Raw genomic sequence first — 22,198 nt, forward strand, 5'->3', positions numbered from 1 at the left:
CTGCCACTATCTCCCCAGCGACAACTGTCAAGGGACCCCCTCTTGCCATCCCGGCCCCTGGACTCTCTGTCCAGGAAATCGAACTCGGGGGAGCAGCTGGACCATGTGCCTAGCCGGCACCCCTCACGAGAAGGCCTCGGGCCCCCACCGCAGCTGCTCAGAGTCAGGGAAGACCCAGCCAGTGGCCCCAGCCACGGCCCCTCCACAGAGCAGCTGGACATTCTGTCCTCCATCCTTGCCTCCTTCAACTCCTCAGCTCTCTCCTCTTCCGTGCAGTCCTCAAGCACACCCTCGGGCCCTCACACCACAGCCACGCCTTCTGCCACAGCTTCTGCTCTTGGGCCCTCCACGCCACGTTCTGCCACGTCCCACAGCATCTCGGAGCTGTCCCCGGACTCAGAGTAAGCAGGGTCCAGCCACCTGCTCACATCCCCATCAGTTTAGGGCAACTTCCTGGGCACCTGGGTCTGTGTTCCACCACAGAATGGAGTGGGGATTGGCAGACAGCATGGGCTACCCCAGGCTCAGCACTGCCAAGGGGCCACAGGCCAAGGGCAGAAATCTGGCAGCAAATGGGGTGATGAGCCCAGACTTTGTCAGCTGTATGCCTAGGGCCAACCACCCTCCCTTGCACCGCCTGAACTAAAGAGAGCAAGGTGCCTTCCAAAGAGCCTGAGCTAGTGGAAGGGGGCGGGCAGAGCCAAGGCCTAGAAGTGGGAGGTAGCCCAATATGTGGAAGGGGCAAGGAGGAGAGGAGGGGTCTCTACTTGGGAGGATTTGCTTAGGGGGTAGAATGGAATAAAAAGGGGCCAGAAGTAGTGCTAGGATGTGGGTGCCTTATATGCCAGGCTGAAGAACTGGGAGTAAATCATTCATTCATTTACTCATTCAGTCAATACTAAGTTCCTTCTGCATGTGGAGACTGGGCTAGTAAACACAGGAACTGAGTTGGGACCTGGTGCATCTCAGGTGCCTGTGGGGTATCTGTAGGGTAGGGGATGGCAGACATACCTGGGAAGCAGCTGAATTACAGGATTCAGAGGGAGTGAGGGGGGAGGGTATAGCTCAAGTGGTAGAGCACATGCCTAGCATGCACAAGGTCCTGGGTTCCATCCCAGTACCTCCTCTAAACATAAATAAGCCTAATTATCCCCCCAAATAAATTAATAATAATAATAGCAAAATAAAAATAAAATGCAGAGGGAATGAGTAGGAATCAGAAATTCCAAGGTTTTGGAAGCCAAAAGCAGAGTTGAGTTTCCAAAGGAGGGACAGCTAGGTCAGGCTCTGTGGAGGTCTGTAGGGTGAGAGGTGGCTTTGGAGGGAAGGGCACCCAGGGAGTGGGGCAGGAGACCAACAGTACCTGAGCAGAGTTGGGGGAGGAGACAGGAAGGAGAGGCAGGGGATTTGGGGGCCTGGTGCCCAGAGCCCTGGAAGGATACTGGGGTAGAGAGGAGAGGGAGCTGGGAGCACCCCCTGGCTCCTCCTGCTTTGGGGGTCTGGCTGTTGGGGGATGGGGTGCTTGGGGGACTGAGCAGGGGTTCAGGTTCTGGAGTCCCACTTGACTTCTCTGAGCCTCAGTTTCCTCATCTGCAAAATGTGTCTGTAGTAACAAACTCTTTGAGACGTGGAGACTTTTGAGACACAATTTGTCAGGTGCTTGCTAAGCGCTTAGAGAAAAGACATAGGTGGCCAGCCAGGGGGCCTTGCTGGTGAGTCTGGGGCTAGGGACTGAGAGGCAAAGGTGTTGGGGGAGGTGAGGAGAGGTGGCCCAGGCTGGGTCTGGTGGGGGGGGGGTGTCCAGAGCCACCTGATAGCAACCACCTGTGACTCCGCATTCAACTCTGCAGAGTTCCCAGAAGTGAGAGTCACTCCTGAGGGGCAGACGTGTGGATGAGGAACAGCAGAGGGCGATGGAGGATTTGGGTGAACAGAAGACTCCCGGAGTCAGAGGCTGATCCCAAGGCAGCCTCCTACACCCCTCGCCCCCCAGCTTTCCCCGTTGCTACAGTGCTGACGTGTGAGCGCAGAGCGAGGGAACTGAAGGGAGGACTTTTATACATTTTGTACCTTTGTAACCAGAGAGATATGCTTATGTTATTTTTCAGCTTTTCTGTCTCCAGGATTCTGAGGCTGGGCTGGGAGGGGGAGGGGGACAGAGGGAAAGAGGTGCAGAGTTCGGCCCCCTTTGGGTCCCTGGCAAATTATATGATCTTTCCTCTCATCTTACCAGGGTGGATTCAGACAGGAGGGGTAAATTCCCTCCCCACCCCTCCACTGCCTGCCCAGGTAGATCTGAATATCGTCAGGGCCAAAAGTGTAGAATTGATCTTTGCTTTTTCTTGGATATCCCAGGGGCCAAACTTCTGGGACTGGGAGTTGGTATTGGAAACAGGGGTCCTCTGACCTCCTCACAGGGGCTCGCTCTTGTGTCCCTCCCCATGGATGTGTGTGTTCATTACGTGGAGTCCCTGCCACTTACTGCCTTATGACCCAGGACTGATGCTGTGGGGCGCTGGTGGAGCAGCAGATGTCATGTTTACAGAGCAAGGCTTCCCTTTCTCCCATGGGGAGGGGCTCAGGCCTCTATTCAGACATTCCTGCAGAGGGTGGATGGAGGGGTTATTTGCCAGCCCCTGCCCCTGCTGTCAGTAAAAGTTGTCTGTGGTGCCATTTGATTCCCTGACACTGCCCCCTGCTGGAATTTATTCTGCAGGAGAGGTTGGTGGGGGAAGCAAAGGGAGAAGCAGAAACAAGGGAACTGAAGACTCAGAATGTAGGTGCCACTTCCTCCCATGTTTACAGGAGCCTCCCTGGCCCTAGGCACCCGGGCTGCAGGAAGTGACTCAGTTCCATCCCTCCTTAATTCCCTTCTAAAGGGAAAAATGACTGTTAGGACCCTGTTCACAAACTCACTTTTATTACTTTGTCTGATGTCCAGAAATGGGGACTTTTAAATTTTGTTACTTTGTTTACAGGTCAAGGTTGAAATCACTTTTAAACTTTGTTTACAACTTACAACTTTGAACTTTTACATTTTGTTTACCGTTGAGAATATTTTTTTCCGCTTTGTTTACAAATGAAAGGTAGAGAATGCGGGAGAGGGGTGTGGAGGACCCACCTGTGAGGACCCTGAACCTGGCCACCTTGAGGGGTTTCTAACCCCTCACTCTCCCAGGCCAAAGGTCAGCCCTGAGTCCCCTGTTGAACAGCAGGCCCAGAAGGCCTCGAGAGTAGGCATCCTCTTACCATGGGGAACAGTGACCAAGCAGGGTTGTGAAGGGTCGGTGCAGACACCCCACTCCTTTATGCACACTCTTGGGAGGCAGTTTCGAAGGAGACTAAAAGCTCTACTTTACTGACTGGTGCCAAATCCCACCAGCCAGGACCCCAGCTCTCCTTACCGAGTGTCCCCAGCCCTTGAAGGGTTGAGGGGCCTGCTGTGGGGAGAGGGGGTTGTTCTTGCTATGTCCTAGGTTCTGTAGATGCCCCTCTCCGGAGGTCCCCCCTCCAGCCCAGTGGTTCCTTTCCCTGTCTGTGTAAATTGTTCCGTGAAGCCGCGCTCTGTTTTGGGAATAAACTTCTATAGAAAATGGTTATTGCCTCTTTCTGTTTGGGGGTGGGGTACCAGGGTGGCTATGAATGATTCAGACCAGGCTGACCTTTGGGAGAAATGTGAGCACTGCCCTCATCCACCTTCCCAAGAATATTCGGCTATTTTTAGCTTATTTCATTGGAGATTTGGACCAGGTTCCGATCTCTTTCATCCTGAATTTTGTCCGGTGGCCTTGAGGTTGGGCCTGAAGTATGAGCACACGTACTGAGAGTCAAGGCAACAACTTGATGGCTTCCTAAGTCTGCAGGGCCTGCAGCCCTCAGCTGGCATTTTCTCTGGCAGTCAGACCCACCTTAGGAACTGCCCTCAGCCCACTGACAGCACTGAGGAGCCTCTCAGACTTGGAATTGCCGGGACATAGCGTTCCTCCGGAACTCAGGCAGAAGGCTTCAGGCCTGATGCCCGGCCTGTGCTATGTCCAGGAGAGGGGAACCTCTCAGCCTTTCAGGTCTGCGCGTCCAGGGTTAAAGGGAGGCCTTTGAGCCCCTTCGGTCTCAGAGAGGTCTCAGGGGGAAAGCCTGAGGGTGGCGTCCTCAGTTGGAGGCATGAGAGGCCTCCAGGATCTGGATACCTCCCCCGCCCCGCCTCGAGAGCTAATGCTCTAGTTACCAGCCACGCCCCTAGACATCCAGCTCCCCATCCCGCGGGGACCTTCCGCAAGAAGCCAAGACCTGGTATCAGCCTCGTCCCACTCAGGGACCTGGGGCTGCGGCTGCGGATACGGCCAGGCCAGCTCGGGTCCTTAGTCCCAGTTTTTCGGTAACAACGGGCTCAGGGAGGAGAGCTCGGCGGGCCACGAGGGGGAGCACAAGCCAAGCCGCAGGGGGAGGAAGGAGTTAAATCTCCCTCCTTGAAGGTCGCTACACCCTGAGAGCGTCCCTTAGGCCCCGCCCCGGCACGCTGACTGGCCCACGCCTTCCCGGTCCTGCCCCGGGACTGGCCGCTGGGAGCGCGCCTCCGGCGTTGCCTTGGTCCCGGACTCGCCTTTCGGGCCGTAGCGGCCTCCTGCCGGAGGTGTAGGAGCTGCCGCCTCTGGGCTGCCCTCCAGCCATGGGGCTGTCGGAAGCGCCGGGGTGAGTGCAGGGCGGGGCCCGGGTTCCCCTTGTTCCAGTCTGCGAGGCGCGGGCCGCCCTTCGGCCCCCGCGCAGGCGCCCGGCTTGGGTGAGCGCGGAAGGGGTACCGCTGAGTCCCAAGCAGGCATTTCCCGCCTGCCGCGCGTCGGTTTACCGCTTTGTCGGTCTTACGCAGGCGGCTGCCCAGCTGTAGCGAGGGATGGGGCGGGAGCCGGCGCGACCTCGGCTCCTGCGGGCTGTGCGGAAAGCCGCTTGAGCGCCGTTCGAGGGTTAGCCGGGGACCGCCCGTAGGCGGCTGCGTGCAGAGGAGCCCCGGCCCAGGAAATGCGCGCTGGGGCCCGGGAGGTCGCTGCAAGAGTGTCCATAACGGGATCCTGAGTCTACCCTGCGATGCAACTGGTCCTGGAATAAGTTCTCCCGCTTTTCGGCCTGCCGGGCCCTCCCAGGCGGGTGGGGCCACAGATTTCAGCCCTGCCTTCCGAGCACGGATCCTGCAGGGGGTGGGGTGCCGGGTGTCGGGGAGCCCTTTAAGACCTCGAGTGACTCACGGAGGAGGGGCGAGGGGGCTCAAAGATCTCTGTGAGACGGCGATGCAGAGTCTCCAAGGATCGTCCTTGCACCCTCGCCACTCCTTCCTCCAACCGGGACATCCAGGTTAGAGGCCTTTTCTAGGTGAGCTCCTGCCACTCGGGTGGGATCCCCCACCTTGGTCAGAGTTTCTCACAGATCAGAACTTTCCTGACAGGTAAAGGCTTTCCCAGCAGGGGAGAGCTTCCCTCCAGGTAAGACTCCCCCTTCTGGAATCCACTCCCAGGTGAAAGCTTTCTCCCATTATAGGTGGGAGCCTCCCCCAGGTCAGAGCTTCCCTTAGGTGAGAATCCCCTCTAGACCTGACATTCCTGGCAGGTGAAAACTTTCCCAGCTGGTGAAAGCTTTCCCCCAGGTAAGCCCTCCCCTTCTAAGAGCTCCTATTCCCAGGTAAGAACTGTTCCTGGGATAGCTTCCCCCAGGTAAGAACTCCCTCTCCCCAGATCTCCTAGATTCCCAAGTGAGATCTTTCCCCTTATTCGGTGGTAGCTACTGGGCAGATGAGAGATTCTCCCCAGGACAGAACTTACCTCACTGGTGAAAACTTTCCTGTCAGGTGAGAGCTTCCCCTTAGGTGAGATCGTTCCCCCTTCAGATGGGAGCTTGCCTTTACAGGCAGAAACCTTTCCTTCCAGGTGAGAGCCACCCCTGGCTTTCCCAGAAGAGGCCTGAACTTGTCTACAGTCTGGACCCTGGGGCCAGAGGCCCAGGGGCAATCTTAGCCCCAAAACTTACCTTCTCTTAGAGCCTCCTCATGTGACGAAAAGCTTGCCTAGTTTGCTGGATTCCTTCCTTGCATGTGCTCCCAGACAGCATGCTCTGGGCTCATGGGCAGTTGGATAAGGACTCAGACTAGACAGGGATTGGCTGGGGAAGAGAAGGGCCTGAGGGAAGGGGGCTAGGAGGGGCAGTCAGCCTGGGACCCAGATTGGTGAACACTCAGGGCTGGGCAGTCACAGCTGGGCTGAAGCTTCGGTTGCGCTCATCCTGCTGTCTTCGTGGGGGACTTTGGCCCATGAAGAGACCGCCACCAGCCAAAGTTCAGGTACTGCCCCTGGCTGGGCGTGGGCATGGAGCCCGCAGGAACCAGCTGGGGGGTTGGACCTACCTAGATCTTGGGACCTAGAGAAGTCAGGTGGGTGACTTTCTGGTCCCTTGGGGAGGTTGGGCCAGGAGTGCCCTCACTATGTCTCTGGCCTCACCACCCCAGACAAAGGGACACACAGGCACTGCTGTCCACAACGCACGCGATGGAGCTGAGGAGGCGAGACTACCATGTGGAGCGGCCACTGCTGAACCAGGAACGGCTGGAGGAGCTGGGAAGGAGGGGTTCAGCAGCTGGGACCCGCCAATGGCGAATCTGGTTTCGGTGAGGTGGGTGGGGGCTGGGAACCCTGCAGGACTTAGGTAGCACCTGTCCCTAATACCTACCCTTGTGTCTCCAGGTGTTCCCGTGCTCGGGCCCGAGCCCTTCTGCTCCAATACCTCCCAATTTTGGCCTGGCTACCCCAGTATCCAGTGCGTGAGTGGCTTCTGGGTGACCTGTTGTCTGGCCTGAGTGTGGCCATTATGCAGCTACCACAGGGTGAGCCACCCCTGGCCCCGAGGCTGCACCTTTAACCCTTGGGTGGTGACCCTGACCCTTCAAGGCCCTGGCCTGGAGGCCCTGTGGTCTGCAACACCCCCTACTCCAAACCTGAAGCCATGACCCCTGCCCCTGGAACTATGGCCCATGACCTAGGGCTGGGATTCCCTCATCCTTTCAAGGTCCTGGCCTCCAAGCCTACATTGCTACCATTCCATCCCCAGGCCTGGCCTACGCCCTTCTGGCTGGACTGCCCCCTGTGTTTGGCCTCTACAGTTCCTTCTACCCTGTCTTTATCTATTTCCTATTCGGCACTTCCCGGCACATCTCCGTGGGTGAGTGGAGCAGGCCCAGCTTTACAGGAGGCTATTCACATTCTCCACAGAGGAAAGGGTGAGGGAGGGCTGAGCAGGGCAAGGAAACATCGGGAAGAGGGAGGGAGGCATTGGTGCTGGGCTGCTGGGAGGCCGGCCCAAGGGTCATTCCCAGACAGCACTGGACCTCTGACCACAGAGCCACAGATTCAGGTTCCATAGAGGCCCTGGCCTAGGAGCAACTGGGCCAGGGCCAGCTGGTGAGTGAAGCAACTCAAGGGGCCCAGACTTGGAACAGAACTGATAGCCTGAGGCAGGTCATGCTCCCTTCCCCATTCCACCTTTTACGAGGGGAGCGGTCCTGAGCCAGTGGACACAGGTCGGTCAAGGTAGATGATGGGGGCTGCACTTAAGAGCCCTTGAACATTTCTAGTTGCCCTCAGGAGCTTTGAACTTAGGGTTCATGTCTGACTGACAGCCTTGCCTCTATTTGCATGGCCTAGTCTGAGGATATTTGTCTAGAATTGCATGTCTCCTGGCCTCTCCCTTAAGACCAGGGCTGCAGGGCAGGGCAGTGTCCTTTATCTTTGAGACCTACCGTGCTCTGTCTCTGCAGGCACTTTTGCTATCATGTCCGTGATGGTGGGCAGTGTGACAGAATCGCTGGCCCCAGATGAGGCCTTCATGCAGGACTTGAACTCCACAGTCAATGTAACGGCCAGAGACGCTGCCCGGGTGCAGCTGGCCTCCACACTCAGTGTCCTGGTTGGCCTCTTCCAGGTCAGGAGTACATGCCCCCGACTGCCCAACCCAGCCCCAACCCCATCTGCCAGTTCCCCTGAGTGTCGGGCCATCACCGTATTCCCCCTCCATCACTCATACCCCTCTGATCCCACCTGCCCTGGGCTCTGCTCTGGCCACCCCTAGGACCCTCTCCTCCCCTGACTGCCCCATCCACCCCACAGGTGGGGCTAGGCCTGGTGCATTTCGGCTTTGTGGTCACCTACCTGTCTGAGCCTCTTGTCCGCGGCTATACCACAGCTGCATCCGTGCATGTCTTCGTCTCGCAGCTCAAGTATGTGTTTGGCCTCTATCTGAGCAGCCGCTCTGGGCCGCTGTCCCTCATCTATGTGAGTGAGGGTAGGAGGAGGGACTGGAGGGTGGGAGGAGGAACTGATGGGTGTGCCCAGGACCTTGAGTGCTGGTTGTGACCCTGTCTCCCCTCAGACAGTACTGGAGGTCTGCTGGAAGCTGCCCCAGAGCGTGGTGGGCACCATGGTGACCGCAGTTGTGGCAGGGGTGGTACTCGTGCTGGTGAAGCTGTTGAATGACAAACTACGTCGACATCTGCCCCTGCCGATCCCCGGGGAGCTGCTTACGGTTCGAACTCAGGGTGTTGGGGCACGGGGGAAGGGCAAGTGAGAATATGTCCGTGCCACGTGGGCATCCACAAGGTATTGAAAGACTAGCTGGAGTGGGCAGTGGTAAGCGTTCCTGAGGACTGGGGAGGCCACAGCAGACAGTCCCCTACAGCATCTCCCCTTTCCCCAAATGGCGGTGTCTGTCTCTCACCCTTTTGCTGACTTCTCCCCACCCCTCTGAAGATTTCGCTTCAGGCTTCTTCCTTCACCCCCAGAGTGGTTTCTCCATCCCCCTTAACAATGGTGCTGGCACCTCCCTCCCCTGACTCTGTCCTCTCCCCGCCAGCTCATCGGGGCCACGGGCATCTCCTACGGCGTGGGCCTGAAGCACAGATTTGGGGTGGATGTCGTGGGCAAAATCCCTGCAGGGTGAGCTCTGGCCCCAGTTGGGTCAGGGAGGGTTTGGGTGGCCAGGTCCAGAACCTTCCTGTGGCCTCATGGATGCCCCTCATAGGATGGTGCCTCCAGTGGCCCCCAGCCCCCAGCTGTTTGCCAAGCTTGTGGGAAATGCCTTCGCCATCGCTGTGGTTGGGTTCGCCATTGCCATCTCGCTGGGGAAGATTTTCGCCCTGAGGCATGGCTACCGGGTGGACAGCAACCAGGTCTGGGGGATGGGATGAGGGACATGAGGGGGCAGGTGTACAGGGACCCCAGGGCCTAGGGGGATGGAGTACCAGGTAGGACACAGGGAAACAGCAAACAGATGGGCTGCAGCCAGGAGGGGGACTGAGGATGGGAGAGCAGGACAGCAGGGGACAGCAGCCAAGTCTTTGGGGTCTACTGAATGGGGATGGAGGTGGGCCTAGACGCAGTGACCAGGCACTGCTAGTGAAAGATTCTCACACCTGGACTCCCCCTTCCAGGAGCTGGTGGCCCTCGGCCTTAGTAACCTCATTGGGGGCATCTTCCAGTGCTTCCCTGTGAGCTGCTCTATGTCCCGGAGCCTGGTTCAGGAGAGCACCGGGGGCAACACACAGGTGGGTTTCAGGTGTGGGTGAGGGTGTGCGTCTGTGCCTCCCCTTTCCCTCTCTCCCCCTATCCCCTGCTCCCCCAGTTCCCCTGTACACGGGCCCACTCCCTGCGTACCCCCACTCCGCAGGTGGCTGGAGCCGTCTCCTCCCTCTTCATCCTCATTATCATCCTCAAACTTGGTGAACTCTTCCAAGACCTGCCCAAGGTGAGCCTGCACACCCACCCCCACCCCCACCCAGCCTGGCCTGAGGGCCTTGGCCAGGCCAGGGATGCAGCTCAGTCACTTGGGTCCTGGGTAAGGGGGAGGGATACAGGGTCATGCTGTTTGTCAAGCTTGTGATCTCTGGGGTGAAATTTGGAGTCAAGGGTCATGGGTGAGAACTTTTCAGAGTCAGATGCAGGTTAGGTGCTGGGGGCAGGTGGTGGTCAGTGTCACTTGGGGTCATACTGAGGCTCTTGGGATCAGCATGGCTGATGCCCAGGCAGTCTGGGTTGTCGGCTTCCGGGCACCTCTCAGTCCCTGCTGCCGCGCCCCTGCCCCCTAGGCAGTCCTGGCAGCCGTCATCATCGTGAATCTGAAGGGCATGCTGATGCAGTTCAGAGACATATGCTCCCTCTGGAAGGCAAATAGAGTGGATCTGGTGAGAGGCCTGGGTGCCGGGGGCAGGAGCAGACCCCTCAGCCCCAGTGGTCCATCTAGACCCTGTTGACCCCTGCCCTTCTATTTTCAGCTCATCTGGCTGGTGACCTTTGTAGCCACTATCCTGCTGAACCTGGACCTTGGTCTGGTAGTGGCAGTAGTCTTCTCCCTGCTGCTCGTGGTGGTCCGCACACAGATGTGAGTCGCCGCTTCGGTACCCTCATTCCAGCTGATGAGGGAGTCCACCCTGGCTTCCCCCAGCTTTCCTACATCTTGAGGGTGACCCCAGGCTCCTTAGTACCCCCTTGTCACTCTTTCTCCTAACACCACTCTCATCTCACACTCACTCTCTCCTTCACAGGCCCCACTACTCTGTCCTGGGCCAGGTGCCAGACACGGATATTTACAGAGATGTGGCAGAGTACTCAGAAGTGAGTGGCAGGGACTAAGCAAGAGGAAGGCGTGGATGGGGTGGGACAAAAGCAGCATAGCGGGGCACTAAGGGTGCTTTGGGCCTTGGAATTTCAAGGGAGAAATTTGGGTCTATGACCCTTCCATTCAGAGTATGGGCCTGGGGGTTGGGGGACAGGGTCTGTGTTAGAGGCAGCCGTACAAGCCTCATCCTGCAGAATAGCCTTGGGTCAGGAATGCTGAGCAGCAAGCTCTAGGGCACCAGGATGTAGGGAGGCTGTTTCTTGATCTGATCAGTGGGGTTACTGAATCTCTGTCCCTCATTTACTGCCTGAGAAGTCTCATGCCAAGCTCTGGGAACAAAGGTGGGGGCTCTGGAATAAAACCAGATCATTCTGCCTGAGATGGAGCCTTGAGGGCTGAGCACAATATGATGAGGCAGAATGAGGGGAGGACATCAGGGGAGCAGCTCAGCTGAATGGAAAGGGAAGTGGTGGGGAGAGGACATCACTTGGGCCCAAATGCTGAGCAGAGACCTGGAGTGGGAGCCTGACTCGGGTGGGAGCCAGGGAAGGCTTGGCTGGTCTGGCAGCTGAGGCAGGTCTGTCTGTCCACACGCAGAAAACAGCCCACAGTGCAGGGACTGGAGACCCAAGTGGAGGCTGAGAGCCTTTGAAACCTGGCCTGGGTGTTGGCAGAAAGGCAGGGAAAATGGAGCAGGAGAGGTTCAGGATGCCCTGAAGGAAGAAGAGAAAGGTGGCTGAGGGCCTGGCAGAGGGAACAGGATAAGGGGTCAGGATAACCCGGCCAGCTCCCGGGCAGCCTGGGCTGCAGGTTGGGCCTCTATCTCCCTGGGGAGCAGAGGGTTGGAGGGGACAGGTATGGGAGGCACACAGAGAAGAAAGAAAGGAGAACAGGATGCCGCTAGGAGAGACGAGGGCTCACCCACCCCCAACCCTGACCCATCTGCAGGCCAGGGAGGTCCCAGGCGTGAAGGTGTTCCGCTCCTCGGCCACCGTGTACTTTGCCAACGCTGAGCTCTACAGTGACGCGCTGAAGCAGAGGGTGAGGCCTGGGGTCCACGGGGTAAGTGGCAGAGGGTTCCTCACCTCCCCAGGGTCCACATCCCCTGCCCTGCCCTCTGTTCTAGTGCGGTGTGGACGTGGACCACCTCATCTCCCAGAAGAAGAAGCTGCTCAGAAAGCAGGAGCTGAAGTTGAAGCGACTGCAGAAGGAGAATAAGCTCCTGAAACAGGCAGGGGCCCCTCTGAGCCAGCGACTCCTGCCGCTGACCCCACCCAGCCTTTCCCAGCCTCCTGGCTTCCCACCTCATTCTTCATCCCTCCTCCTCTCTCCTTGATGCTCTCAGGGACCCTGCTTTACTCCTCTGGCAGGTCAAGGCTCTAGAGGGGCCATTTTGTCTTTCTCTCACCTGCTAAGCTGGTGACAGCGTGAACTGCCACAGTCCTATTCCATTTATGGCTGTCCCTGAAGCTGGTCCAAACCCCACAGCCTTCAGCCTGGCTGCCCTGGGTCCCGAACTTCAGGTCCTGATCCACCTACCTTCCCAAAGCCAGCGGACGACACCAGGCCTGCCTGTCATACGACAGCTGGGCCAGCTCTTTCTCGCACCCCTCTTCCCCGGCCTAGGCTGCCGCCTCCAAGGGCACTTCGGTTTCCATCAATGTCAACGCCAGTGTCACCGACATCGGCAGCAGCAATGCAGAGGACTCCAAGGCCAAGGTGCGGCTGGAGATGGGAGAGGGGCCAGCCATGCGCTGCAGAGATGAAGGTGCCCAGGCATGACCTGTGGGGAAATTCGTAGACCCACAAACTGTGGGTTCCAGATTGTTGTGCCATTGGCAGGAGGAATGGGGCAATGGATCGGAAGCTCTGTGGGGAGATCTCTAGTGATGTGCCACCCAGTTCTGCTTGTGGCTCTCAGGTCTGTAATCTGAGGCCTAGGTGAAGACCCTGAATTTGTGGATTCCATAAGACCCTGCAGTCTATGCTCATGGGTAGAGGGAAAGGATGAGGCATGTGGGAAAAATCTGGGATTAAAGGGGACACCAATCTCAATTAGAGGCTCAAGCGAAGTCCAAGATATCTATGTATCCACATGTGTCCACATGTGTCTTCTGGTTTATCCCCAGGCCCCCTGCCCACTCCACTCTGGCTAAAGATGGGGCATGGTCTCCCAGCGCCCCTTCTTCTTAAGCATCCCTATGAAGGCTGAACCCGGGGATAACAGAGCAGGAGATGCATGTCTGCGTGTGCTCCCTGAGTCTGGGCATCCTCTCCTGTGTGTCCCCATGTGTCCCTCCTGTCTTGACATACAGGCTCCTTGTGTCCATGTCCTCATGTATCCCCTGCATGCCCCATATATGTGGGAGTTGACATTCACGCTCCCACATCTGATCCTGTGCGTCTCTGCACATCTCTGCACATTCTCTGCCTTCACCCACCACGGGCGGCCCTCACAGTGTGTCTGCTTCCCCAGCAGGGGACTGCAGGGAATGAGCTAGAGGATATGGCAGCCAGGGGTCCAGAAGATGCCAAGGCCCCAGACATGTCCTCACTGAAGGCCCTGGGCCTGCCTCAGCCAGATTTCCACAGCCTCATCCTGGATCTGGGCGCCCTCTCCTTTGTGGACACTGTGTTCCTCAAAAGCCTGAAGAATGTAAGGGGCTGGGGGCACCCCTGAGATGGGCCCTGAGGGGGGACGAGGCCCCTCCACTCTGACCCCTTGACAAGCTCCAAGAACCCTCTGAGCCTGATCCCCAAACTCTCTGAGCTCCCCCTCTGACCCCTGCCGCCTACCTGAGTCCCCACTCAGAACCCCTGAGCCTCCCCCTGAGGCCGGTACCCCTTTCTGCTGCAGATTTTCCGTGACTTCCGGGAGATCGAGGTGGAAGTGTACATGGCCTCCTGTCACTGTACGTGGGGTGGGGACACCAGGAGTGGTCCAGGTGGGGTGTGGGGATTCCAACCAAGGTATTTGCCAAGACACAGGGAGAAAGTCTTTATCTGAAACTGGAGGTCAGAGGTGTCCTGGGAGGCAGAGGTCAAGGGTCAAGAGTTGGGGGTTAGCTATAAGCCTCAGGAGTGGAAGTCAAGGTGACATTCTGATGGTGCCTGGGGGCTGGGTTTCTTGGTGGTTCTGCGAGTCAGGAGAGACCTCTCCTTACCTCCAGCTCCTGTGATCACCCAGCTTGAGGCCGGGCACTTCTTTGATGCAACTATCACCAAGCAGCATCTCTTTGCCTCTGTCCACGATGCTGTCATCTTTGCACTCCAGCGTCTGAGGTCCGGCCCCGTCAGCCCTGTTTCGGTGAGCTGACCTCTGGCCAAGCTCTTTTTGTTTATCTACTGCTTGTCCCACCCTGAGCCCGGTTACAGGAAGTCCACCCTGCCTGGATGGCTCTGGATGGCTCTGAATGGCTCTGTCCCCTGTGGACCCCCTGCCTTTCCCTCCTGCCTTTAGATGAAGCTGCTCCTGGGAGAGAGGGTGGTATGTGTCCTTTGGAAACTGACAGGAGCCTCTCTCCTCCTCTCCCTGGCCAGGTTACCAAACTCTGACCGTGCTGCCCCCTGCCTGAGACTGCTCACGTCTGGAGGTTGTGATGGGGTACCCATGAGAACCCCCCAACCCCTGGGCTGCCTCCACGTGTTCCCCAGGAGTCCCCTCCACATGCACACACACACAACTCAGGGATGGAGGTCCTGGGACTCCAAGTTCAATGCTCTAGGCCTGCGATGAGGCACTGGGCAAGTTGGAGGAGCATGCATGTTTTTAGTCTCAGGAATAAAGATTTGTTTGCCCAATACCAGGCTCTGCGGTGGTTTGGTGGGGGCTTGGTGGGGGCAGGGGAATGATCCACAGTCCTGGCTCCAGACCCTTCTTCTGCCCCAAAGTTGGGGCTGGAGTCAGAAGTTGGGAGGAAGGTGTGGAGAGGGCCGGGTCAAGCAGGGGGCGTGCAGAGCAGGAGGGAGAGCTATGGGGCCAGGGCCAGGGTGGGGGCTTCCCAGGTCCAAGTTTCTCCCCAGCCGCACACAGCCCTCAGCGCCTGTGTCCTCAGCTATAAGCTAGATGGAGTAAGTGCTGCTTCTCAGGAGTGATCTGTTCTCAGGGACACCCGATAAGGTGCAGGGCAGGCAGGGTACCACTGGGCAGCCCCTGGAGGGTGTGGTGTGAACACCTGAGCAACCCACTGAGACAGTGCAGGTGTTCACAGGGGTTGCTGGTCTGCGTTTAAAAGTAAGAATGTGAGTAATTGCTTTACTAGGGGTAAAATGCCTGTTTGTATAATTAGATCACCTGGGCTTCACAGGGCACTGTTGGCCAAGGACCATGTGTTGGTTTCTGCCGTAAACCACCAGCGTCTGGCCAGATGGTCTAGTGGGTAGCAGGGGGCCTCAGGCCAGCTGATACTGAGTGACTGAGGGCCCAGGGTGGGGGTTGAATCTTTCTGGGCCTCAGTGTCCTCACCAAGCGAGCAGGAATGGTAATAGTACCCACCTCCTGGGTTGCTCAATGAATGTTTTTTTTCTGGCTGGGGAGGCAATTAGGTTTATTTATTTAGGTTTTTTTTTTCAAATGGAGGTACTGGGGATTGAACCCAGGACCTCATGCATGCTAAGCATGCGCTCTACCACTGAGCTATACCCTCCCCCCACAATGAGTATTAAATGAGTAAATGCCACAAAAGGCTTGCAACAGTGCTAGGCTCATGTCACCTGCCAAAACATGAGAGCTTTGCCGTTGGCAAGTGCTGACCAAGTGCTGGGCTCGGTGCTGGGCCAGAGGACAGAAGCTAAGCTGTCCTGCCCTGCAACGCACGGAGGCATCCCCTTGCCTGGCTGTTTCTATCCTGACCTGAGTCAGTGCCGTGCATTGTGTTCACAAATCATCTGTCTTCCCCACCCCCACCCCCACCCCCCCAACCTCACCCAGGAAGTCAGGGCTCTTTGTCTTCTCTGTCATGCTGCATCCACCCACCGGGAACAGCGCCTAGCACATGGAGGTGCTTGGTAAATACTGGTTAACTGACTCTTCTGTGCTGGAGTGGAAGGTAAACCTCAAACATGAACTTGCAGATACAGGCAGACCTCACTTTATTGCACCTCACAGGTAGTGCATTTTTTGTTTTTTGTGTTTTTTTTAACAAGTTGAAAAGTTTGTGGCAACCCCACCTTGAGCAAGTCTGTCGGCGCCATTTTACCCCACAACATTTGCTCACTTCTTGTGACAGTGTCACATTTTGGTAATTCTTGCAATATTGCAAACTTTTTCATTATCATTATATTTATTATGTGGATCTGACATCAATGGTGACTCACTGAAGGCTCGCCTGCTGGTTAGCATTTTTTAGCAGTAAAGTGTGTTTGCACTAAGGTATGTACTTTATTTTCAACATAATGCTACTGCACACTTAAGACTACAGTGTAGTGTAAACATAACTTTTATGTGCACTGGGACACAAAAAATTCATGTGACTCGCTTTATTGTGGTGGCCTGGAACTGAACCACTGTATCTCCGAGGTACACCTGTACAGAGAAATGCTTTGGAGGAAATAAAACAGGGTCTTGTGAGAGAGAAGGGACTGTGTTACCCAGGATGGTCCTGGGAGGGAGGCTCAGGGAGCAGGTGACACTTGAACTGAAACGCCAGCCATGAGAAGTCTCTTTCCAGGACAGTGCTCCTGGCGTCGGGAGCAGCGGGTGTGTTCAAGGAACACCTAGGAAGCCAAAGCACAGGCACCTCACAGGCCAAGGGTGAGCCTTTAAGCTTTATTTCCACATTTTTAGCATTCACTCTGTTGTCGCAAGGACTATGGAACTGAGCTGGGTGGAGGGGACCAGAATGCTCTGTGCACTCTGCTAGGGGCGGGTGGAGAGCAGCATGGGGAGCCGTTGGGGTGAGGGTTTCAGGGGTTGGATGTTAGGTGAGGAGGCGGAAGAGGGGAAAGGAGGCACTTCTTCAGCCCTGGGCCCCAAGACGCCATCCTCCCAGCCCTGGAACAAATCCCCTGTCCTATACCTTCTGGCCAGGTGGCCCCTCACGAAAGCCATGGGCCCTGCTGGAACCTGCTGCCTAGCCTGCCCCCGGGGGAGGGGTGTTTGCCTGTTGCCAGGCACCCGGGTTCCGGCCCCGGGCACTTGCCGCCGCCATGGTGCATGCACAGTCTTTCCTGCTGTGGCTGCTTCCGCTAGTGATGCCTGTCCACACCCATGCCTGGTCACGGCCCCTGTGGTACCAGGTGGGGCTGGACTTACAGCCCTGGGGGTGCCAGCCAAATAGCCTGGAAGGTTGTGAGGGCAGCCTGGGCTGTCCCGGCTATTGGATGGGCCTGGGGGTGAACCGCATCTACCCTGTGGCAGGGGTCACGGTCACCACTGCCATGATGCTGATGCTCAGCCGTGTGGTGATGCAGTGGCGGCGCTCACAGGCTACTAAGAGTGAGGTAAGCCTGGCACTGCTCTGTCCCCGACAGCCTTCTACCTCCACCCATCCTCCCACTCAAATCTTGTGGGCCTCCTGCTGCCCTCCCCCCATCGCTCACACCCCAGTGTCCCTACATTGTCCTCAAACAACAATCTCTGACCTCTCTCCACGGATGGTACCCTGCCTCATCCTCCCCCTTTAATTTCCCTACTCCTCATCTAGCCTCCATGGGCCCCTATGACCACACTAGCCCACAACAGACCCTCTGTGATCCTCCGTCACCCTAAGTCCCCCTTCCCACCACACTTCTGTCCTATTCCTCTGTTCTCACTCCTGCCTCTTGGTCCTATCCTCAGCACCCACAGGTGACTGCTGACCCCTGTGTGCCCTGGAAACGACGGGGCCCTGTCTCAGACCGCGCCCTGCTCCTTGGGGTCTTGCATATGCTGGATGCCCTCCTGGTCCACATCGAGGGCCACCTGCAGCGTCTAGCCACCAAGCAGCGAACCCAAATAAAGGGGACTCCTGCCTAGAGCGAGTGAGCCAACATCTGCTTCTCTTTGCCTGGTGGCCTGTTGGGGAGGGGATGGCCTGAGGCTCTGGGCCAGTCTCAGGCCCATGTGTCTTGTTCTCTCCAGGCCTCTCTGGCCCCTGTGCCACTTTCCTACTTTTAGAGCCTCAGTGCCCAGGACGGCTGGGCGGGCAGGGCCGGGGCTGGCTCACAGTGCTCCATGGCCCCCACCAAGTGACCCCTCTTCTCTAAGGATCCCACTCACAAATACAACTGCTCCTCTGGGGCTCCTCAGGGGCCCCAGTGTGGTAGGAGAAGACTTGGCCATCAGGGCAGACTTGAGTGGTTCACGGAGGGCAGCCCGGAGGCGGTGACCACCTGGCTGAGTCAGCTAGGGCTCCTGGTTGAGGATGCTGGGTCCAAGCTGGGGCTGGGGGTAGAGGGTGGGCCCTGGCTGCCATCAACTTTGTGACATCTCAACATGCTGTGTCACTCGAATGGCCCTTGCTCTAAGGCTCCTGGAAGTGGGGTGAGGGCTGAACCTCCCCAAAGGGGCCCTCACCCCCTTCCTCTCTTCCTTCTACCATAGGTAGTCCCGGTTGAGCAGGTACTGAGGCCTATGCATCTGGAGGGTTTCTGTTTTAGAAAAAGAATACAACATTATGAATTCAAAAACAGAGATAATTAAAATCAGAAAAATCATGACAACGTACACATTTTTAAAAGTTGACAAATACTACAACACAAAATCCAGAACAATAACATTTTTGTGGTGACTTCCTGATACATTTCTGTAATATTTCTCCTCCGTGTTTTCTGGCTGTTCTCTCCCCGGTGGCCTCTACATAGGATAAGGATTTCACAATTTGGGGAGAAACATTTTCTATACAGAGAATAGAAAGATACTTCAGTCTTTCTTCTATCCTGGTTGATTGAAATTTGTGATTTAATTATTGATAGTTTAGAAAATTAGTTTCATGGTGTCACATAAAAGGTCTGACTTGTTTTCAGTTTTGGGAAACTGTCATCAACTCTCTGTCCTATAAGAGCTGTATGATTTGAAAGAATTTTCCACAAATGAGCTTCTGGCTCCACACATTTCGAACCTTGTTCTCCCTCCATAGCTCACGATTTTTCTAGCATTGAGTATGGTGAGGGCAGGGTCTAAATGCAGCAGGACCTTGCACTTATGTTTTGACCAGGAGCTCTGATCCAGCAGGAGGTTCCTGGAGGCCATTCCTGCGCCAGGACAGGAACAATAAGCTGGCTGTATATAGGAGTGAAGCAAACCACATAAACATGTCCCTCTAAACCCAAACCAAGTATGTCCCTATGATAGACTGAGAGATGTGCCGCCTGGGTTCCCCTTGAAGGAAGGCCTGCTGTTGCCAGCCACTGAGAGTATAGCCAGTCTTCTCCCTCCTTCAGATGTCAATCTTAAGAACCATCTTGGTAAACAGCCTCATCTCCCTCTTGGAGTCTGCTTCCCAGAGAATCCAAGCTGGAACAATCCACAATCCTCCCAATCCACCTCTTAGACCCCCAAAATCATAGCCTCCTGGTGTCCCCCATATGAGAGGAAGTGGACTGCGTGGGAGTCTGACTGGAAAAGGACAGAGATCCTAAGTAGATGGAGTTAGATGACCATAACCTTGCAAGTTTTCCAAAAATACTTGAGCCCATGGACACCCGACTAGGGCTCCTCCCAAGGCCTGGAAATGAAGGGTGTTGAAAGCTGAGCTTCATCAGCCTCTTGTTAGATGCACTTCTATATTCTACAAAGTTTAATAAGCACTTACTGTTTGCTAGCCCTATTGTGGATGGCAGGATCTGCTGATGTACAGAACAGAACTGGCTCCCCCTTCACCCACTCACAATTAGGGAAGGGTGGCGGCAGCAGTGAAACAGGCTCAAAAAGGCAATTACTCTGCAGAGAGGCATGCTGACAGGTTGGGGTGGGGCAGGTGTGAGCTGACTGCTGGAACCTGAAGGATGAGTGGGGTGATAGGAGGGGAGGGTGCTCCAGTCAGAAAGATAAGCACATATAGGGGCCTGGTGAAGAAAGAGAACTTGACCTGTTTCAGAAAGTATACGCTGGTCAGGATTTCAGGTGGAAGAAAGAGGTATGGAGAGCAGGAGGGAGCAGCCTCCAGAGGGGCAGGAGTTGGTGCCTCCCAGGGAGGTGGTGGTAGGTAGAATAATGACCCCTCAAGATGTCCATGGAGCGGGGGAGGGGACAGCTCAGTGGTAGAATGCAAGCTTAGCATGCATGAGGTCCTGGGTTTAATCCCCAGTACCTCCATCAAAAAAATAAAATGATAAAAAATCTAATTATCCCCCCCTTCAAGGAAACAAAAAAAGATGTCTATGAAACGTGTGGATATCTTATAGCACATGGCAAAAAAGAACTTTGCCAATGGAATTAAGGTTAAAGACATTTAAATAGGAAGATTATTCTGGATTATTTTGGTTGGCCCAGTATAACCGCATGAGCCCTTAAAGGTAGAAAAGTTGGACAGATCCAAAGTGTGAAAAATACTAGTTTTCTGCTGCTGTCTTTAGAGATAGTGGAAGAGATCTCCCACCATCCAAAGATCCAAGGAATTCAGGTGATTTGTAGAAGCTGGGAATGACCCTTAGGTGATAGCTAGCAAGAAAACAAACCTTGCTCCTTCAACTACTAGAATCTAAAGGCTGCCAACAACCTGAATGACTGAATACACAATCTCTCTAGAGCCTCCAAAAAGAAACACAGCCCTGCTGATAGCTTGATTTCAGCCCAGTGATATTGATGTTGGACTTTGGGCCTGCAGAACTGTGAGATAATAAATTTGTTTTGTTCTAAGCCATTAACTCTGGTGATTTGTTATGGCAGCAATAGAAAACTACTATGGATGTCGGTATTAATACTTTGCTGAAAGAAATTAGACATAAATAAATGGAAAGATACTCCATGTTCATGGACTGGAGGACTTAATATTGTTAAAATGACAGTACTATGCTGGGAAACAAGCTGCCGGGAAACAAGCCACTGGACAACAAGCAGTTAGAAAACAAGCCACACATAGATTTCCATGAGCTTAAAACATTGTATTCACACTTGCTTGCTTAAAATGCACATGCTTGCTTTGTTTTAGTGTTTTACGTAGTAGATGACCTATAACACGTATTATGCTAAAGAAAATTCGTAAGGGGCAATCCTGAGATTGACCATAAAGGCACGAAGGAGGGCAGATATTTCCTTAGGGTAAAACAACGGATGGTCCTGGAAAGCCAGATCATCCATTAACAGAACTTTGTTCTGGCGTGAAAGCAAGCGGTTTAACCCAGGGGAAGTATTTGCTATCTCGAGATGCCTCGGAGGCAATAACAGGACAGACTTAGAAATTTTGCATACCCTGAGGAGGGTGATTGTTCCTGAAAGGGATAGGCCTGAAATTAATCAGTTAATCAGCAAGCAGAACTTTGTGCTTATTGCATGGGATATCTAAAGCCTCACCTCTTTGCGTTTTTTTTTTTCTGAGCTGTATACTCCTAATAAATATGATTGTGACCAGGCTTTCAGCACTCTAGATCCACAAGATCTTGAGTCCCCTGGTCCCATCTTTGCTCTTTACTTTGTCTCTTTGTTTCTTAAGTCTTGTGTCGCCTGCCCTCAGACACGGTCCCAAGCTGCGCTGGACGTAGCAGTACTACCCAGTGGTCTATAGATTCAGTGTAATCCCTATGAAAATCTCAATGGTGTCTTGTTAGAGAAATAGAAAAACCCATTCTAAAATTTATATGGAATCTCGAGGGACCCTGAATAGCCAAAACAATCTTGAAAAAGAAGAACAAAGTTGAAGGACTCATACTTTCTGATTTCCAAAATGTAGTACAAAGATACTGTAATCAAAACAGTGTGGTACTGGCATAAGAATAGACACACAGACTAATGGAATAGAATAGAGAGCCCAGAAATAAACCTAGAAGAATGCACTGGTGTGTATGTCAAATAAATGTTGAGTGAGAAAGTGGGGGCCTGCCACAGCCCTCTCAGGCAGCCCACATGAACTGGGTTTTACAGTTTTGAGAATCTCTGTGGATAATTAATGGAGTCTCAGACATGAGGAGAGAAAGAAGGTCTCGTCAAGAATTGCTGTTACAAAGTTCAGTTTGTAATTTAGGGGGGAAGGGGATATTTTGATCTTACCTCACTCCATATGCCAAGTAAATTCCAGAAAATCAATGAGTCACTGAAGATTCTTGCCAAATCGTTGCAAGGACCACTGCTTGTACGTGACCTTTTAGTAACATTTCCTTTTTGACCAACCTCTTGAAACATGTCCTTCCGTGGGCGTCTAGCACATGACACTTCCTGGTTGTCTCATTGTCCTTCCCTTCTCAGCCCAGGGGAGCTGTAGGGGTGGGGAAGGGGGTTAGGTTACTGGATTTAGAAATTATTGGATTTGTTAAAAAAAAAATTGGGTGTGGATTTTGAGAGAGTGGAGTCAAGGATGAGCAGCTGGGTTCATGGAGGTGCCATTAACTGAGATGAAGACAATTATGGGAGGAACAGGCTTGGGAGAAAGCCTTCAGTTTTAGCATGCTTAATTGAGATGTCTGTTGGCCCTCCAGGAGA

General features: G+C 54.8%; 2 protein-coding genes and 1 non-coding gene across 3 annotated transcripts in view; 2 read left to right on the forward strand and 1 right to left on the reverse strand.

The window, feature by feature from the left end:
- Positions 1–14,445, forward strand: part of CELSR3 (cadherin EGF LAG seven-pass G-type receptor 3) — a 36,339-nt gene extending 21,894 nt beyond the window's left edge. The window contains exons 34-55 of the mRNA XM_074344139.1: positions 1–401; positions 3,179–3,233; positions 6,390–6,646; positions 6,723–6,862; positions 7,087–7,197; positions 7,793–7,956; positions 8,142–8,306; positions 8,404–8,556; positions 8,884–8,966; positions 9,052–9,199; positions 9,461–9,574; positions 9,697–9,774; positions 10,115–10,210; positions 10,301–10,407; positions 10,571–10,640; positions 11,593–11,685; positions 11,771–11,875; positions 12,271–12,363; positions 13,121–13,300; positions 13,502–13,556; positions 13,815–13,951; positions 14,185–14,445. The exon at positions 1–401 is cut by the window's left edge and continues 488 nt beyond it. Of these exons, the coding sequence (XP_074200240.1) occupies positions 1–401; positions 3,179–3,233; positions 6,390–6,646; positions 6,723–6,862; positions 7,087–7,197; positions 7,793–7,956; positions 8,142–8,306; positions 8,404–8,556; positions 8,884–8,966; positions 9,052–9,199; positions 9,461–9,574; positions 9,697–9,774; positions 10,115–10,210; positions 10,301–10,407; positions 10,571–10,640; positions 11,593–11,685; positions 11,771–11,875; positions 12,271–12,363; positions 13,121–13,300; positions 13,502–13,556; positions 13,815–13,951; positions 14,185–14,199 (2,820 nt within the window). The 3' untranslated portion in view covers positions 14,200–14,445. The remainder of the gene's footprint in view (positions 402–3,178; positions 3,234–6,389; positions 6,647–6,722; positions 6,863–7,086; positions 7,198–7,792; positions 7,957–8,141; positions 8,307–8,403; positions 8,557–8,883; positions 8,967–9,051; positions 9,200–9,460; positions 9,575–9,696; positions 9,775–10,114; positions 10,211–10,300; positions 10,408–10,570; positions 10,641–11,592; positions 11,686–11,770; positions 11,876–12,270; positions 12,364–13,120; positions 13,301–13,501; positions 13,557–13,814; positions 13,952–14,184) is intronic.
- A 189-nt stretch (positions 14,446–14,634) lies between these two features.
- Positions 14,635–21,124, forward strand: TMEM89 (transmembrane protein 89). Its single transcript, XM_010969222.3, has 2 exons — positions 14,635–17,085; positions 17,423–21,124. The coding sequence occupies exons 1-2, from the start codon at positions 16,792–16,794 to the stop codon at positions 17,597–17,599; spliced, it is 471 nt and encodes a 156-aa protein (XP_010967524.1). The 5' UTR covers positions 14,635–16,791; the 3' UTR covers positions 17,600–21,124.
- Positions 15,219–15,291, reverse strand: TRNAA-AGC (transfer RNA alanine (anticodon AGC)). The gene has a single exon. It is a non-coding gene; the product is annotated as a tRNA-Ala (tRNA).
- Positions 21,125–22,198: the final 1,074 nt, after the last annotated feature.

This window comes from Camelus bactrianus, chromosome 17, assembly GCF_048773025.1.
Source record: "Camelus bactrianus isolate YW-2024 breed Bactrian camel chromosome 17, ASM4877302v1, whole genome shotgun sequence".
Classification (NCBI taxonomy): Eukaryota; Metazoa; Chordata; class Mammalia; order Artiodactyla; family Camelidae; genus Camelus; species Camelus bactrianus.

Coding starts and splice junctions, on each gene's coding strand:
- TMEM89 (XM_010969222.3), top strand. CDS start 16,792: ATGGTGCATGCACAGTCTTTCCTGCTGTGGCTGCTTCCGCTAGTGATG. Junction 17,086..17,422: donor CACAGGCTACTAAGAGTGAG/GTAAGCCTGGCA, acceptor TCCTATCCTCAG/CACCCACAGGTGACTGCTGA.